Source organism: Dermochelys coriacea, chromosome 1 (genome assembly GCF_009764565.3).
Source record: "Dermochelys coriacea isolate rDerCor1 chromosome 1, rDerCor1.pri.v4, whole genome shotgun sequence".
Lineage (NCBI taxonomy): Eukaryota > Metazoa > Chordata > Testudines > Dermochelyidae > Dermochelys > Dermochelys coriacea.
This window is the reverse complement of record NC_050068.2, coordinates 269,757,870-269,773,722: the sequence shown is the minus strand read 5'-3', so window position 1 is coordinate 269,773,722 and position 15,853 is coordinate 269,757,870. Positions and strand designations below refer to the sequence as shown.

The following is a 15,853-nucleotide window of genomic DNA, read 5'->3' as shown; positions in this document are numbered from 1 at the left end:
TTGTTGGGCTCAACAGGTAGTGATCAACAGCTCGATGTGTAGTTGGCAGCCAGTATCACCGGAATGCCCCAGGGGTCTGTCCTGGGCCAGTTTTATTCAACATCTTCATTAATGATCTGGATGATGGGATGGATTGCACCCTCAGCAAGTTCATGGATGACACTAAACTGGGGGAGAAGTAGATATGCTGGAGGGTAGGGATAGGTCCAGAGTGATCTAGACAAATTGGAGGATTGGGCTAAAAGAAATCGGACAAGGTTCAGCAAGGACAAGTGCAGAGTCCTACACTTAGGACAGAAGAATCCCATGCATTGCTACAGGCTGGGGACCGACTCGCTAAGCAGCAGTTTTGCAGAAAAGGACCTGGGGATTACAGTGGATGAGAAGCTGCATATGAGTCAACAGTGTCCCCATATTGCCAAGAAAGCTAATGGCATATTGGGCTGCATTAGTAGGAGCATTGCCAGCAGATTGAGGGAAGTGATTATTCCCCTCTATTTGGCACTGGTGAGGCCACATTTGGAGTATTGTGTCCAGTTTTGGGCCCCCCACTACAGAAAGGATGTGGACAAATTGGAGAGAGTTCAGTGGAGGGCAACGAAAATTATTAGAGGGCTGGGGCACATGACTTACGAGAAGCTGAGGGAACTGGGCTTATTTAGTCTGCAGAAAAGAAGAGCGAGGAGAGATTTGATAGCAGCCTTTACCTATCTGAAGGGGGGTTCCAAAGAGGATGGAGCTTGGCTGTTCTCAGTGGTGGCAGATGACAGAACAAGGAGCAATGGTCTCAAGTTGCAGAGAACAGGTCGAGGTTGGATATTAGGAAAAACTATTTCACTAGAAGGGTGGTGAAGCACTGGAATGGGTTACCTAGGGCGGTGGTGGAATCTCCTTTCTTTGAGGTTTTTAAGGTCAGGCTTGACAAAGCCCTGGCTGGGGTGATTTAGTTGGGGATTGGTCCTGCTTTGAGCAGGGGGTTGGACTAGATGACCCTTGGAGGTCTCTTCCTACCCTAATCTTCTGTGATTTTATTTATTTATTCATAATAATTATCCCTTTGAGTAGGAACTGCTCCTATATGTATAGTCATTTGTCTTCTGTTATATCCCTTCGAAAGATTCTTGTGGGGGAACGTACAGTGGCCTCCTCATGATTGGCTTCTACACCACTCCCCTTTGCAATGAGTTGCCAGCCTCTCTCCCTGATCCACGGCTTCCCTCCAAACAGAAGCCCAATTCTCTGAACCTATCTGGAGTCACCCAAGTGGCTGAGATAATGGCAATGGAGTTGAAAGATGGCTCCACCAGGCCTTTTTTTTGGGGGGGGGGGGAGGGGTTCCAAACGTTATGTACAGCCGCCATGCAGCGCGAGGCAAAAAAGGAGGGGAAGGGGGATCAGTGTGGTGGTTCTTGCCAGGCTGGGGTAGAGAGGCGGCAACGCTTGTAACCTGACTGAAGAAAGATGCCCCAACTCTGAAATCTGAAATCCTTCTGCAGGCCCCTGTAAGTGGTCAGAACACGGTAGGGGGAGGGGCGCCTGTGCAAACGGTGTGGAAGCGGTTTCCGCGTCGAACGGTCGACGCGCAGTTTGCCTCCGCTACGCTCCGGGCCGGGCCGGGCCGGGCCGGGCCGGACGCCAGGCAGACGGAGGCGGCCGGGGCCGGGTACGCCGAGGCCGCCAGACCAGGCCGCCAGGGGGCGGAGAGCAGCCCCGCACAGGCAGCGCGCGCGCGCACAGACTCTGCCCGCCTCCCTCCCTCCCCTCGCAGCAACGGGCGTCTCGTAGCCCCGCCCGGCGGCCGGCCTCGAGCCTTCCCGGCATGCCCCGCGCTGTGCCATCGAGCGCTGCGCGGGTGGCGTGGGGCGGTCCCGCTGGGCTCTCCGTCGGTGTCAGGCCGCGGCAATATGGCGGGCGCGGAGCAGGCGGCGAAGCAGCTGAACGGGGAGCTGCTGCTGGAGCCCGAGGACGCGGAGGGCGGCGCGGTGGGGCCCGGCGCCGAGGAGGGCGCCAAGAAGAAGCGGCGGAAAAAGAAGAAGGGCAAAGCCGCCTCCGCGGGTAAGGGGCCGGAGCGGGGCCTGGAGACCCTCCCGCGGGCAGGGAGCGGGGCCGGGCACGGCCCTGCGGGCGGGGGCTAGAGTTAGTGTGGCGGGACTGGGGCGAATCTCCTTGGGGGCGGCGGGTGACAGTGAAGCCGCCTTGGCGGGGGGCAGCCGGGGCAGGGGCGCGTGAAGCGGCTTTTGGGGGCAGCCTGTGGGTGGGGGTGGGGTGCGAGAAGCGGCCGTGGAGGGGGGTTGGGGGGTGTGTGTGTGTGTGTGTGTGGCTGTGGCTGTGGCGGGACTGGGGGCAAGTCTCTCCTTGATCCGGGAGGGGGTTCTGGGAGCGTGCCTGCCACTGGGAGGGGGAAATCTGCCCTGGGGTCAGTCTGTCAGTGGTGGGCCACGATGAGACTGATACCGTAAAGGTTTTTGTGGCCTTGCTGTTGTTTCCCTCGTTCTCTGCTCCTGGTGCTTGTCTTTGAGGCAGGTGATGTGAGGTGCGTGAAGATCACTCAAAATAGCGGTTAAGATGGAAAGAGTCGTAGCATTGGCACAGGGACTGTGGGTTGCTCATACGTTTGTGTGAGAAAGTTCCTGTATGTTTCAGCTCACAGCCTGTTTCAGGGACAGTTTGCGGGGAGATTGTGAATGCTGTTTTGTACACAGTAATATCCACCCCTATGGCCAGAGATAAAGAGCATAATTTTGTTGCCTTAAAGTTTATCCCACAGGAGGGAGCCTTTCCCTGCTAACCTCCCAAATATTGTACATAGAGATCTGAGGTGAGGCTGTGCAAATAGTATAAGGAAATCACAATCTGAGTTTCTTTTAACAGGCTAGAAGTTAGAGATGAAGATATTTCGTGTTTATCATTATTTTCATAACACTTGTGTTATCTCCCTGGAGCAGGCTGGTGCTAGGGACAGCAGAATTATACAGACAGAAAAGAACTGTAGTTATTTGAACTATTGGATAATCTTACCTTTATGTGCAGGTTTTTATAATGGTTCCTTTCACCATAGTACCTAAGAGTTATTACGTGTTCGCTACTTTAGAAAAGGTGAGAAGTGCTCTGATATCTTCATAATGAGGGTGGTAAAAATATTCAGATTTTTTTTTGTTTAGGTTTTTATATCACAATTCAGAGCCATTTTATTGTGTTAAATCGCACTTTATTTTGCAAACAGGACAACAAGAAACAGAGAGAGAATTAGAAGGTGCTCTTGATGATGTGACAAAACAGTTGGATAAACAAACACTGGAGGAGAAGGAAAAAGATGATGATGATGAAGGCAAGTGTAACATTTTTATTTTTCTAACATCTAAAATGAAAGTCTATGAAGTGCTTGAAATTGTACTTTCTACGGCTGTCTAGTGTTTTCCAGTTTAAGTAATTTTTTCATGCAAAATTGTATATTTGCAGCATTTTTTTCTTCATATTCAGTGATTTGCTATCCTCATTCACTGTTGAGCAACATTATGTTACTTGAGCAAGAGGTTAAATTTCAGACAAACATTGTGCAAGCTGATAGCAAAAGTTGTAGCTGGTTTTTATCCTTATGGATTTATACCACAAAGGAGATCTTTTAGTCTGATATAGAACAAATAATATAGGGGAATGCTGGAGGAAGAGTCTGAGGAGATGCTATAATAAATAAGAGACACTATTATAAAACGTGTGTATTTCTAGTCACTGAAGAAAATTCTACCTGTAATCCTAGTTCTTGCACAAAAACCCAACTAAAGAAATATGAAACACACTGCAATACAGGTACACACTTTTGATTGTTGCCAATACGCATTCTAAACAAGTAGTATGTGAATCATTTTTTGTTTCTAATCTGAATTTAAACATACCTTATTTTATAAACATATTACATGTTTGAAAATAAAATAGAATTAACCTATTTAGTAAATTCATTTTTCTATGTAATAAAACCGTGCATTTAGCACTTGTCTGCTGAATTATCATTAAAGTGGCTCAACATCCTAAAGTGATCATCTTTAAATTCATCTCTTGGCAAACTACCTCTGGAGCTTTAGGTTTCAGAACATATTAAATTGGATATTAGTATCCAAAAACACTTAGTAGAAAGATGAAAAAAATTGCATTGGTGCATATAACACTAGACGACAACCTTTGATTCTGAACATACGTACAGTATCCAGGTCCATTTAATTGCTGTTCATAGTACTATGTTCTGATAAAACTGGATTTCTGATGGCTTACTTCAGGTGATGGGGTAAAGGAATATTAATGTTAATGTAATGTGTACGTTGTTACAATGATTGCTGTTGAGTCAGAATTCAGTGAGAATAATAGTGAATGCTTCATAGGGAAAAGAATTCCTGGCGGGGCGGGGGGAATTAGAATCCTTGGATATTTTATCTCGGGGAGAGTGGTGTTCTTCATAGATAAACTAGTACATTGAATTTCATTTTGCTCTCTTTTTTACAGTGTAGTTATCAATACTTAACCTTAAATTTAAAGTGGTATTCTCACTGAAATAACACTCTCCCTCTCTTCTGTACAAATTACTTGTAAATTGTTTTACAATATACACAAGTTAAATATCAGAATTTTTAATTTTTTGATTGCCTCTAGTGTCTTTTGCCTGACCCATTCTTTTCACACCACTTGAAATCTGTGTAATTGTGGGAAATAGCATAGAGACTGTGCCTGAAATCTGTTCCTGTTCGTTTTTCTTTAAAAAGTACTCCCATTTTTTGGCCATCTCCACAGTTGGGTAACCCTAACACTGCCCATTGGATGGGAAGAAGGGTTCGGAAAGTATTCACTACGGTTCTTCTGCATTCTGAATTGGGCTGGCAGCTTAGCTCATCTGAGATAATGGAAAGTATAGTTATTGTGTTTCTGAGGCTATGTCTACACTACGAAATTAGGTCAAATTTATAGAAGTCAATTTTTTAGAAATCGATTTTATACAGTTGATTGTGTGTGTCCCCATTTAAGACCATTAAGTCGGCAGAGTGTGTCCACAGTCCACCGCAGAGTGTGTCCACACAGAGGCTAGCATCGACTTCCGGAGCGTTGCACTGTGGGTAGCTATCCCACAGTTCCCGCAGTCTCTGCCACCCATTGGAATTCTGGGTTGAGATCCCAACGCCTGATGGGGCAAAAACATTGTCGTGGGTGGTTCTGGGTACATATCATCAGGTCCCCCTTCCTCCCTTTGTGAAAGCAACGGCAGACAATCATTTCGTGCCTTTTTTCCTGGGTTACCCGTGCAGACGCCATTCCACGGTAAGCATGGAGCCCGCTCAGATTACCGCGGCAGTTATGACAGTTCTAAACACCACGCGGATTATCCAGCAGTATAAGCAGAACCTGCAAAATCAGGCGAGTAGGCGACGGCAATGCAGTAAGGAGAGTGATGAGGACATGGACACAGACTTCTCTCAAAGTACGGGCCCTGGCAGTGTGGACATCATGGTGGTAATGGGGCAGGTTCATGCGGTGAAATGCCAATTCTGGGCCTGAGAAACAAGCACCCACTGGTGGGACAGCATAGTATTGCAGGTCTGGGACGGTTCCCAATGGCTGCGAAACTTTCACATGCGAAAGGCCACTTTCATGGAACTTTGTGACTTGCTTTCCTCTGTCCTGAAGCACCAGAATACCAAGATGAGAGCAGCCCTCACAGTTCACAAGCAAGTGGCGATAGCCCTGTGGAAGTTTGCAACGCCAGACAGCTACCGGTCAGTCGGGAATCAATTTGGAGTTGGCAGATCTACTGTGGGGGCTGCTGTGATCCAAGTAGTCAATCAACGCAATCACTGAGCTGCTTCTACCAAGGGTAGTGACTCTGGGAAATGTGCAGGTCATACTGGATGGCTTTGCTGCAATGGGATTCCCTAACTATGGTGTGGCGATAGATGGAATCCATATCCCTATCTTGGCACCGGAGCACCAAGGCAGGGAGTACATAAACTGAAAGGGGTACTTTTCAATGGTGCTGTGAACACTGGTGGATCACAAGGGACGTTTCACGGACATCAACGTGGGATCACCGGGAAAGGAACATGACGCTCACATCTTCAGGAACTCTGGTCTGTTTCAACAGCTTCAGCAAGGGACTTTCTTCCCAGACCAGTAAACAACCGTTGGGGATGCTGAAATGCCTATAGTTATCCTTGGGGACCCAGCCTACCCCTTAATGCCATGGCTCATGAAGTCATACACAGGCAGCCTGGACAGTAGTTAGGAGCTGTTCAACTATAGGCTGAGCAAGTGCAGAATGGTGGTAGAATGTGCATTTGGACATTTAAAAGTGCACTGATGCAGTTTACTGACTCTGTTAGACCTCAGCAAAACCAATATTCCCATTGTTTGCTGTGTGCTCCACAATATCTGTGAGAGTAAGGGGAAGACATTTATGGTGGGGTGGGAGGTTGAGGCAGATCGCCTGGCCACTGATTATGCGCAGCCAGACATCAGGGCGGTTAGAAGAGTACAGGAGGGCGTGGTACGCATCAGAGAAGCTTTGAAAACCAGTTTCATGACTGGCCAGGCTATGGTGTGAAAGTTCTTTGTTTCTCCTTGATGAAAACCCCCGCCCCTTGGTTCACTCTACTTTGCTGTAAGCTAACCACCCTCCCCTCCCCCCTTTGATCACCGTTTGCAGAGGCAATAAAGTCATTGTTGCTTCAAATTTATGTATTCTTTATTAATTCATCACACAAATAGGGGGATAACTGCCAAGGTAGCCCAGGAGGAGGGAAGGACAAGGCCACGCTGCACTTTAAAACTTATTGAATGTCAGCTTTCTGTTGCTTGGGCAGTCCTCTGGATAGAGTGGTTGGGTGCCCAGAGAATCTCTTCCCCTCCCGCCCCCCCACCGTGTTCTTGGGAGTCTGGGTGAGGAGGCTATGGAACTTGGGGAGGAGGGTGGTTGGTTACACAGGGGCTGTAGCAGCGGTCTGTGCTCATGCTGTCTTTCCTGCACCTCAACCAGACCCCAGAGCATCCTGCCTTCTGTCAGCAAGCTGACGCCACCTATCATCTTCAACTCGCCATCTATCTTCAACCCTCCACCTGTCCTCATGTTCATATTGTGCTTTCCTGGACTCTAACATTGTCTGCCTCCACGCGTTCTGCTGGGCTCTTTCAGTGTCGGAGGACTGCATGAGCTCAGAGAACATTTCATTGCGAGTGTATTTTTTTCGTCTTCTAATCTTCGCTAGCCTCTGGGAAGGAGATGGTAGTGTGAGCGTTGAAACATTTGCAGCTGCGGGAGGGGGAAAAAAGGGAGAGTATTAATCAAAAAGACACATTTTAGAGAACAATGGGTAGACTCTTTTAGGGTCTTGTTGTTAACATTCATAGCACATGTGCATTCGGTACAAGGTTGCATTTTGCCCCTTATATTGAGGGTCTGCTGGTTTGGTGTGAGAGATCACACACGCAGGGCCGGCGGGCAACAGAATTCGGCTTGCAGGCAGCCATGGTAAGCCACAGTCTTTCGGCTTCTTTAACCTTCATAACATGTGGGAATGGTTTCAAACAGCAGCACCCTCATTTCCCATACCAAACAGCCGTTGGGTTGGCCATTTAAAATGGGTTGGCAATTTAAAAGGAGGGGCTGCGGTTTTCAGGTTAACGTGTAGCACAAACCCTACTAACCCCCCCCCCCCCCGCCACCACCACACACACCCAATTCTCTGGGATGATCGCTTCACCCCTTCCCCCACTGCGTGGCTAACAGAGGGGAGGATTTCTGTTTAGCCACAGGCAAACAGCCCAGCAGGAACGGCCACCTCTGAATGTCCCCTTAATAAAATTACCCTATTTCAACTAGGTGACCATGAATGATATCGCTCTCCTGAGGATAACACAGAGAGATAAAGAATGGATGTTGCTTGAATGCCAGCAAACACCGGGACCATACGCTGCCATGCTTTCTTATGCAGTGACTCCAGACTACTTGCTACTGGCCTGGCATGGTAAAGTGTCCTACCATGGTGAATGGAATAAGGGTGCCCTCCCCAGAAACCTTTTGCAAAGGCTTTGGGAGTACATCCAGGAGGGCTTCATAGGGATGTCCCTGGAGGATTTCCGCTCCATCCCCAGACACGTTAACAGACTTTTCCAGTAGCTGTAGTGGCCGCAAATTAATCATTAAACACGCTTGCTTTTAAGCCATGTATTATATTTACTCACCAGAGGTCCTTTCTCCGCCTGGCGGGTCCTGGAGCCCACCTTGGGTGGGTTCGGGGGGTACTGGCTCCAGGTCCAGGGTGAAAAACAGTTCCTGGCTCTTGGGGAAAACGGTTTCTCCACTTGCTTGCTGTGCGCTATTTTCAGCTGCCGCCTCCTCCTCATCTTCCTCGTCCCCAAAATGTGCATCCCTGTTGCGTGATAATCCATTGACGGAGTCAAAGCACAGGGGTGGGGTAGTGGTGTCTACAGCTCCTAGAATGGCATGCAGCTCATCATAGAAGCGGCATGTCTACGGTTCTGACCCCGAGTGGCCGTTTGCCTCTCTGGTTTTTTGGTAGGCTTGCCTGAGCTCCTTAAGTTTCATGCGGCACTGCAGCAGGTCCCTGTTATAGACTCTGTTCTTCATGCCCTTGGATATTTTTTTCAAATGTTTGGGCATTTCGTCTTTTAGAACAGAGTTCTGATAGCACGGATTTGTTTCCTCATACAGCAATCAGATCCTGTACCTTCCATTCAGTCCATGCTGGAGCTCTCTTGCGATTCTGTGACTCCATCATGGGCACCTCTGCTGATGAGATCTACGCTCACCTGCAGCTTGCCACGCTGGTGAAACAGGAAATGAGTTTCAAAAGTTCGCGGGCCTTTTCCTGTCTACCTGGCCAGTGTATCTGAGTTGAGAGCGCTGTCCAGAGCGGTCACAATGGAGCACTCTGGGATAGATTCCAGAGGCCAATACCGTTGAATTGCGACCACACTACCCCAAATTCGACCCGGCAAGGTCGATTTCAGCGCTAATCCCCTCGTCGGGGGATGAGTACAGAAATCAATTTTAAGAGTCCTTTAAGTCGAAGTAAATGGCTTTGTCGTATGGATGGGTGCAGGGTAAGACATTAGCTGGCAAGTGAATAACATTAGCTACTGACCTCTTGAATTTTGCCAGTGTCTGCAGTGGTTAGCAAAGGGACCTGAAAGATTCTCTGACTTCCTGAGTTAGTGAACTGTATGCCAAGGCTGCTACTTTTTCTGATAGTGTTAATGGATTAAGCACCGTTCAAGGTCAAGATCAATGTGACACAGTTATTGTGATTGAAAGAAATAAGTACAGGCTATTCGGAGAGATTGACCACCTAAATGCTAAATACAGTTTTGATTGAGGACCTGGCAGGACAGATTAAAAAGCAGAAACAACAAGCTGTTTGTATCTATAAGATATCCTTAAAGATTATAAAACGAGATACTTAAGGCAGAAACTGGACTTTCTTTTACAGACTGGGTTTTAATTAAGTACTAAAATCTACACCCACTGCCGGACCCCAATGATCTAAAAATCACTTAACTTAGATTACATTGACCATTTTATATAAATCATTTGCCATTTGAAAGGCATGGAGATCTAGTGATTCCAATTTTTGCGCAAGGAATGCCCTGTCAATTGTTATAGATGAGCAAATACAGGGTTCTGAGTAAATATGACGAAAATAGCAACACTTTATATTCATAAGAAATTGAGACAACTTCTGGAATCAGTTTTTGGAGATGTGGAGAGTTGGAGTGGCTAGTGTTTGGATCTAGAACGGAGGTGGGCAAACTACGGCCTGTGGGACACTCGTGCTTAGCCCCATAGCTCCTGCCCCGGGAGGCTGTCCCCCAGCCCCTCCTCTGCTGTCCCCCCCCCCCCACAGCCTCACCTCGCTCCGCCGCTGGTGCAATGCTCTGTGAGCCTCTGGGGCAGCGCAGTTGCAGAGCCTGGCCTGACCCAGTGGTCTGTGCTGCATGGTGGAGGTGGTAGCGTGGTCCGGCTCCAGTCAGGCGGTGCAACTGTAGCACCGCTAGCCACCGGTGCTCCAGGCAGTGTGGTAAGGGAGCGGGGGGGGGGGGGGTTGGATAGAGGGCAGGGGAGTTCACGGTGGTGGTCAGAGGGCGGGGGTGTTGATAGGGGTCAGGGCGGGAACAGGGGGTTGAATGGGGGCAGGGGTCCCGGGGAGGGGCAGTCAGGAATGAGAGGAGGGGTTGGATGGGGTGGTGGGGGTCTGGGGGCGTTCAGGGGACAGGGGATTGTGAATGGGGCAGGGGTCCGGGGGGGGCCGTTTGGGAACGGGGTTGGATGTTGCTGGGGTCCTGGGGAGGGGGCACGATCCCCTCACCTAACCAGCCCTCCATACAATTTCCAAAACCCCATGTGCCCCTCAGGCCAAAAAGTTTGCCTGCCCCAACCTAGAAAGTGTAGGCAAATAGATGTGCAGAGTGATCAGCACTTCAGCTAAACATATTGTACAATGTTATATATAATCTTTGCACACATGGAGTAGGTAAACGTTACTAGATGTAGCCACATCATGTTAAGTAAATGTTATTTTTGGATAGAGTCAAACCATGCTGTAATCACTCTCCTGCTGTTGTTTCTTGCTGCTTTGATGCCATGTGCTCCTCTCTCTTCAAGCTCTGAAAATTTGTAGGAAGGAGTACCATGAATATTAGTCCCACTCCTGGGGTACCTGTCATTTATAACTTCTGCACAACTTATGTGGTGACCACCACATTGACTTTTGTGAGTTCTGTCATCACTGTTTTTCTGGTAAAGGAAAGTAACAGTTCTCTAAAGTGGTAGTCATTTCTTTCCAGCTGTATTGTCCGATATGATTCTTTCTAACCCCTTTTCTGCAGAGGCCTCATGTTAGCTAGATTCAGAGAATGGGATTTGGGATGGAAAGTACTCTATTTCTATCAAATTCCTCATAGGCTTCCTTTTTCATTGACTCACTTCTTAAATATGCCACCAACATAAAGGAACTATTCAGAGATACGCTATCAGCAGTGGTAATTTCAGAAGTATCTTGTTATATCTGAATCTGGAGTTGGGAAGGAATCTGCAACTGTTGGTGATTGCTTCTAGCTGTCTCTTACCTATTCAGCTTTCTTCAAAGTTTGTAGAGTCTATGAATTAGGGCAATTGTAACAAATCTGAACAACATCAAGTTCAATGCAGCTGAGGTAGAAGCAGCATTGGTCCCAGATGCAGTGTTGTACCTGGTTCAAAACTCATTCTTCTATTTGCTTGTGGCATAGTTTAAAAGTGATGTTCACATTTTAAGTGAAGTCAGATGTTTAACTTTCAGACAGAATTTGTATAAAACTGATTTTTCATTGCTTTGTACAAGCTGTAAACTCAGATGTCAGATACAGGTTGTCTCATAATTTGTATAAAATTGAGGTATCAGTTTTCTGAGTGTTCTTTAAGTCCTCTTACCTGGTAGTTTCTCAATAAGGTGCCATGATAATTTTTGTCCTACATTTAACTCTTTGAGGATTTGTATGTATATTTAAACACATTTCTTTTACAGATGGAGAGGGTGAAGGAGATGGAGCAACAGGGAAGAAAAAGAAGAAAAAGAAAAAGAAGAAAGGACGTAGGTGTCAATTACAACAATAATAAAGGGAATTTTCTCATAGTCTCACTTAAACTTATCCTACTCTATTATGGTTGCCCAATTAAAAATATGGGGGATGGCACACAACGTAGATCCTTGGCCAAGGCAGTCTGAAAGTTCTCTCTGGTGCCTCTGAATGCTGCACTGAGCATTAGCCAGGTCAGATGACTTGAGGGCATCATGGTACATGGTGTTCTGGGGATAAGCCCAAATTCTGGCAGGAGGCTCTTAAATATGCTCTGCTATTTTTGCTTTTCTTGCAGTTGATGATAATTTACAGCTTGCAGTATAAAACTTCTTAAAATGTTTACTCAACAGCTAAGGTGCAGACAGATCCACCTTCTATTCCAATATGTGATCTATTTCCCAGTAGCATATTTCCAAGAGGAGAAGAATGCGAATATCCACCAACACAAGATGGGTAAATGTTTCTGTTTTTAAGTCTAAAAATAACTAAGTTTAAAAAATAAATATGTCTGATCTGAAAGAACTTCTGATATGCAATGAAAGACTTAATTTTCTTGCTGCTTTGCTTGACTAATCCTTAATGCAGATTGTGAACAAAATTGATGGTAATGCCTCTTTACTGGATCATCTAACAAGTTCTTCCACAGAGGTCATCAGGTCAGAAATGTTCTCCCTCCTGACCCTTTAAACTCATTGGACTGAATTTATATTTTACTCAAATATTTGTGTAGCTTCCTTTCTTGTGGAGTCCCTAAATAAACTAAAATAACTGCAGTAGCATGTGTGAACTTCCTTGATCCTCTTTATAGGATGTTAATTGTGAAGCATAGTGATGACTGGAGTTGGGTGAAAAACATAGAAAGTGGGGGGAGCAGGGGAGTATTTGAACACATGCAAATAATATGATTTTTACAATCTTTTACTTGCTATCCGCAGACTTTCTTAGGAGCAGACTTTTTTTTAGGTGTAACATTAATGGAAAAAGTGTGTCTAATGTCTGAATATTTATACCCTGATGTCAAGTTCTTTTCCTGTTTGTTTAAAAAAAAAAAAACGTGCCTGCTCATGTAGCAGAAGTAATGCCATGAGACTTAGGTGACCATCACACACATAGTTAACTAACAGAAAATGCAGTAAAATTTGTTGAAAACATTGTTAATGAAATAGTGTTCACAGCTCTAGCAATATCTCTTTTAAATGGCTTTTAAATTTAAGTCACATAATGTTTATGCCTGCTAATGTTATAAGTATGCCTAAGGTTACTGTAGCTGAAAGATTTGAGAGAGAAATATTTTTATCTGTTTACTTTTATGAAGTCCTGTTAACTACCTGTAGTACTTTTTACTTTCTGTACTTTATATAGTCAGTTTCACTTGTTTGAGTCTGTCACAGCAATGTAGAAGTGAAAGTTTCGAAAACAAAATGTGATTTGTAAAATCACAAACATTGGTAAGGGAACTCATGGACAGGTGCAGTACCTAAATGAAAAGTAGCTTAATTTTTTGAAGTTGCTTAAATTTCAGGTTGATAGTGTTCCTTTAAAATGTGTCGTAAGTCAAAATACAAAGCATATGCTTTAGACTGAGCATCCTATGCCTCTCCACTCATGTGCTCCTACTAAAAACAACTCCACATAGTTTCAAAGCGATTTTCTCTTCAGTTGGTTCCACATATAGATTTTAATAATTTGATACGTTTTAGCCAGCTAAATGCAAAAATTTACCAATTGTTAGGTTTCTTTTGTTTAACAAGGGATGATTATCTAACCCCAACAAAGGGGGGGGGGGGGAATTGTTGATTTGTGAAAGGCTTGAAAGTTCAGTGGGGCTGCCTCCTGTGGCTTTCCAGGCTTAGGTGAACAACTTTTTTGAGGGCAGAGAATTGTATAGAAATTCTAAGGTGTTTATTTGAAACACAGTCAATAAATATTGCAGTATTTGTGAATGGATACTTGATTTTTCACGGCTATGACGGACATAACTTCTTGAACAATGGAAGATGAAATAGTTTGAGATAACTCTCCCATTTTAAAAAGTGACCCATACACAATAGGTGTGGCTTTCAAACTGAATCAAAGAAGATAAGGAACTTTGAAGTCATTTAGTTAGTTTACCCACCCACTGTTACCAATCAGTAAGGCTGCGAGTCTGTCACAGATTCTGTGACCTTCCGGGACCTCTGTGACTTCTGCAGCTGACAGGTGCGACTGACCCCAGGACTGCTCGGGCGGCCCTGAGGCCAGCTGCTCCGCCCCTTGCAACAGCAGTGGTCATGGGCCGCCCCGCACCAGCAGCAGTGGAACTCCTGCACTGCATGGCGGTCCCGGGCCAGCAGGGCTGTCCGCTGCCAGCAGTGGCAGGTGCCCCAGAGCCCGCCCCCTGAGCACCAGCTGGTGCCCCGGAGACCCCGCTCCAGAGCAGCAGCTACACCCCCCCGGAGCACCCGAGAAAACCAAAGATTTAGTCAGAGGTATTTATAGTACAAGGTCAGGACAGGTCATGGGGCCATGAATTTTTGTTTATTTCACGTGACCTGTCCATGACTTATGTTAAAAATGCCCATGAAAATCTTGGTTATGTCCTACTGGATACATTTGGGTAATTTTAGATGATATAAGAGAAAATGTGGAAAATAAAACCCTATGCTCTTAGTGTTCCTAAACCTCCAACTGCCAGAAGCTGGGACTGGCTGACGGGTTGGATCATTCAATAGTTGCCCTGTTCTGTTCATTCCCTCTGAAGCATCTGGCACTATCCACTGTCAGAAGACAGGATATTGGGTTAGATGGACCATTAGTCTGATTCATTGTGACCATTCTTATGTTCTAAGTCACTTTAAAGACTATTACACAGTACAGTAGGGCCTCATCAGTCATTTTTTTTTAACCTCTACTCAGGCTAAATTTTCCTCTGCTTTCTTTTTCTTTTCTCTGAAATAACTTCAGTTTGTCTTCCTGCGATTGAGATTCTCAGAAATGAATATAACATAATCTAGTGTGGTCTTGCTAGATTATTATGGAGAGGGGTTATCGCCCCTGAAGTTATGCTTGGGCACTTTTAGCATAAAATTGCATTACTTTTTTTGGTGTCATGTTGTATTGAAGGCTCATAGAACTTGTTGTCCACTCTCATGTTACTTGTTTTTTTTTTTTTTTTTTTTTTTTTTTGCATTACGGGTGAATAATTGATTTTTGGATTACTTTTTATCACGTACATTAATTTTGAATTTTTCCATTTCATTTCAATTTCATTTTATTTCCTGCCTGTGTTTCTAAACTCTACTTTCTTTTCAAGAATTTCTCTTCTCTGGTCTTTACATACTAAGATGTGACATTGGGGAGATTTAATTAACATGCTGTCAAAATCTCTTTACCTCTTTCTCCTATCCCATGTTACTGATGAAAGTGTCAAAAATAAGAGTGCATATATAACTTATTTTTTGAGGTGCCCCCAGCTGCTGAGTCATCCCTCCAACATTTCATCCACCTTGCTCGCTGTTCTGAGCCTTCATGTGCATTCCCACTGCTTTGAGCCCCTCATGCCTGTACCAGCTCCATCCTCCTCCTTGCCACTCCATGTCCCTGTTAAATTTGACGGTGCCCATGGAGCACTCGGAAAGTGGTGGGGCTGTGCAGAATGCCTGTACCATCTGGAATCAGGAAGGGGCAGGAGAGTGGAGATGGAACATTCTTACCCCAGATCTGGGCCTAATGTAGGGGAAAGAGTCTTTACATATCCATCTGCAGCTTAGGATGCTCAGAGATGTATGAAGTGGCCCATTCATCTCAATACATTCTCAGCTAAATGAGAACACCCCAAGGGAATAAAGCCTAAAACAATAGCTCCAAGGTGTGTGAACTGTGCAATTCATCTCAGTGGGTGTTTCTATTCTTTTCTGAGCTCGTTATATGCAGCAAGCGTTCCCATTCTCAACCCCTCACTTTCGTCTCAGCACCATGGGCTTGGAGCATGCTCTGAACAGGCCTGTTTTCAGCTTCCCATGCAGAGAAGCAGGACTTTTCCAGAACCTGGCTCATATGAGAAGTAAAGGAAACAAGGGCGGGGCACTCCAGTTCCATGCACACACATTAGAGAAGAACGCAGGGCTCACAGGCTCTGTGTCACTCAGGTCCTTGTTACCCATCCATCTGGCCTGAGACTTCCAACCCATCTCTTGTAACACACATTCCCATTTATCTCCCTGTCCATCCCTGCACTCTCCCAGTCATTAGAATCATAGAC

The 15,853-nt window shown here is 45.7% G+C and overlaps 1 protein-coding gene across 1 annotated transcript in view; it reads left to right on the top strand.

Annotated features, from left to right (window-relative positions):
• The first annotated feature begins 1,707 nt into the window (after positions 1 to 1,707).
• METAP2 (methionyl aminopeptidase 2) overlaps positions 1,708 to 15,853 on the top strand; it is a 32,650-nt gene continuing 18,504 nt past the window's right edge. Inside the window, exons 1-4 of the mRNA XM_038395790.2 lie at positions 1,708 to 2,055; positions 3,224 to 3,328; positions 11,559 to 11,624; positions 11,964 to 12,066. Coding sequence (XP_038251718.1) covers positions 1,905 to 2,055; positions 3,224 to 3,328; positions 11,559 to 11,624; positions 11,964 to 12,066 — 425 coding nt within the window. The 5' untranslated portion in view covers positions 1,708 to 1,904. The remainder of the gene's footprint in view (positions 2,056 to 3,223; positions 3,329 to 11,558; positions 11,625 to 11,963; positions 12,067 to 15,853) is intronic.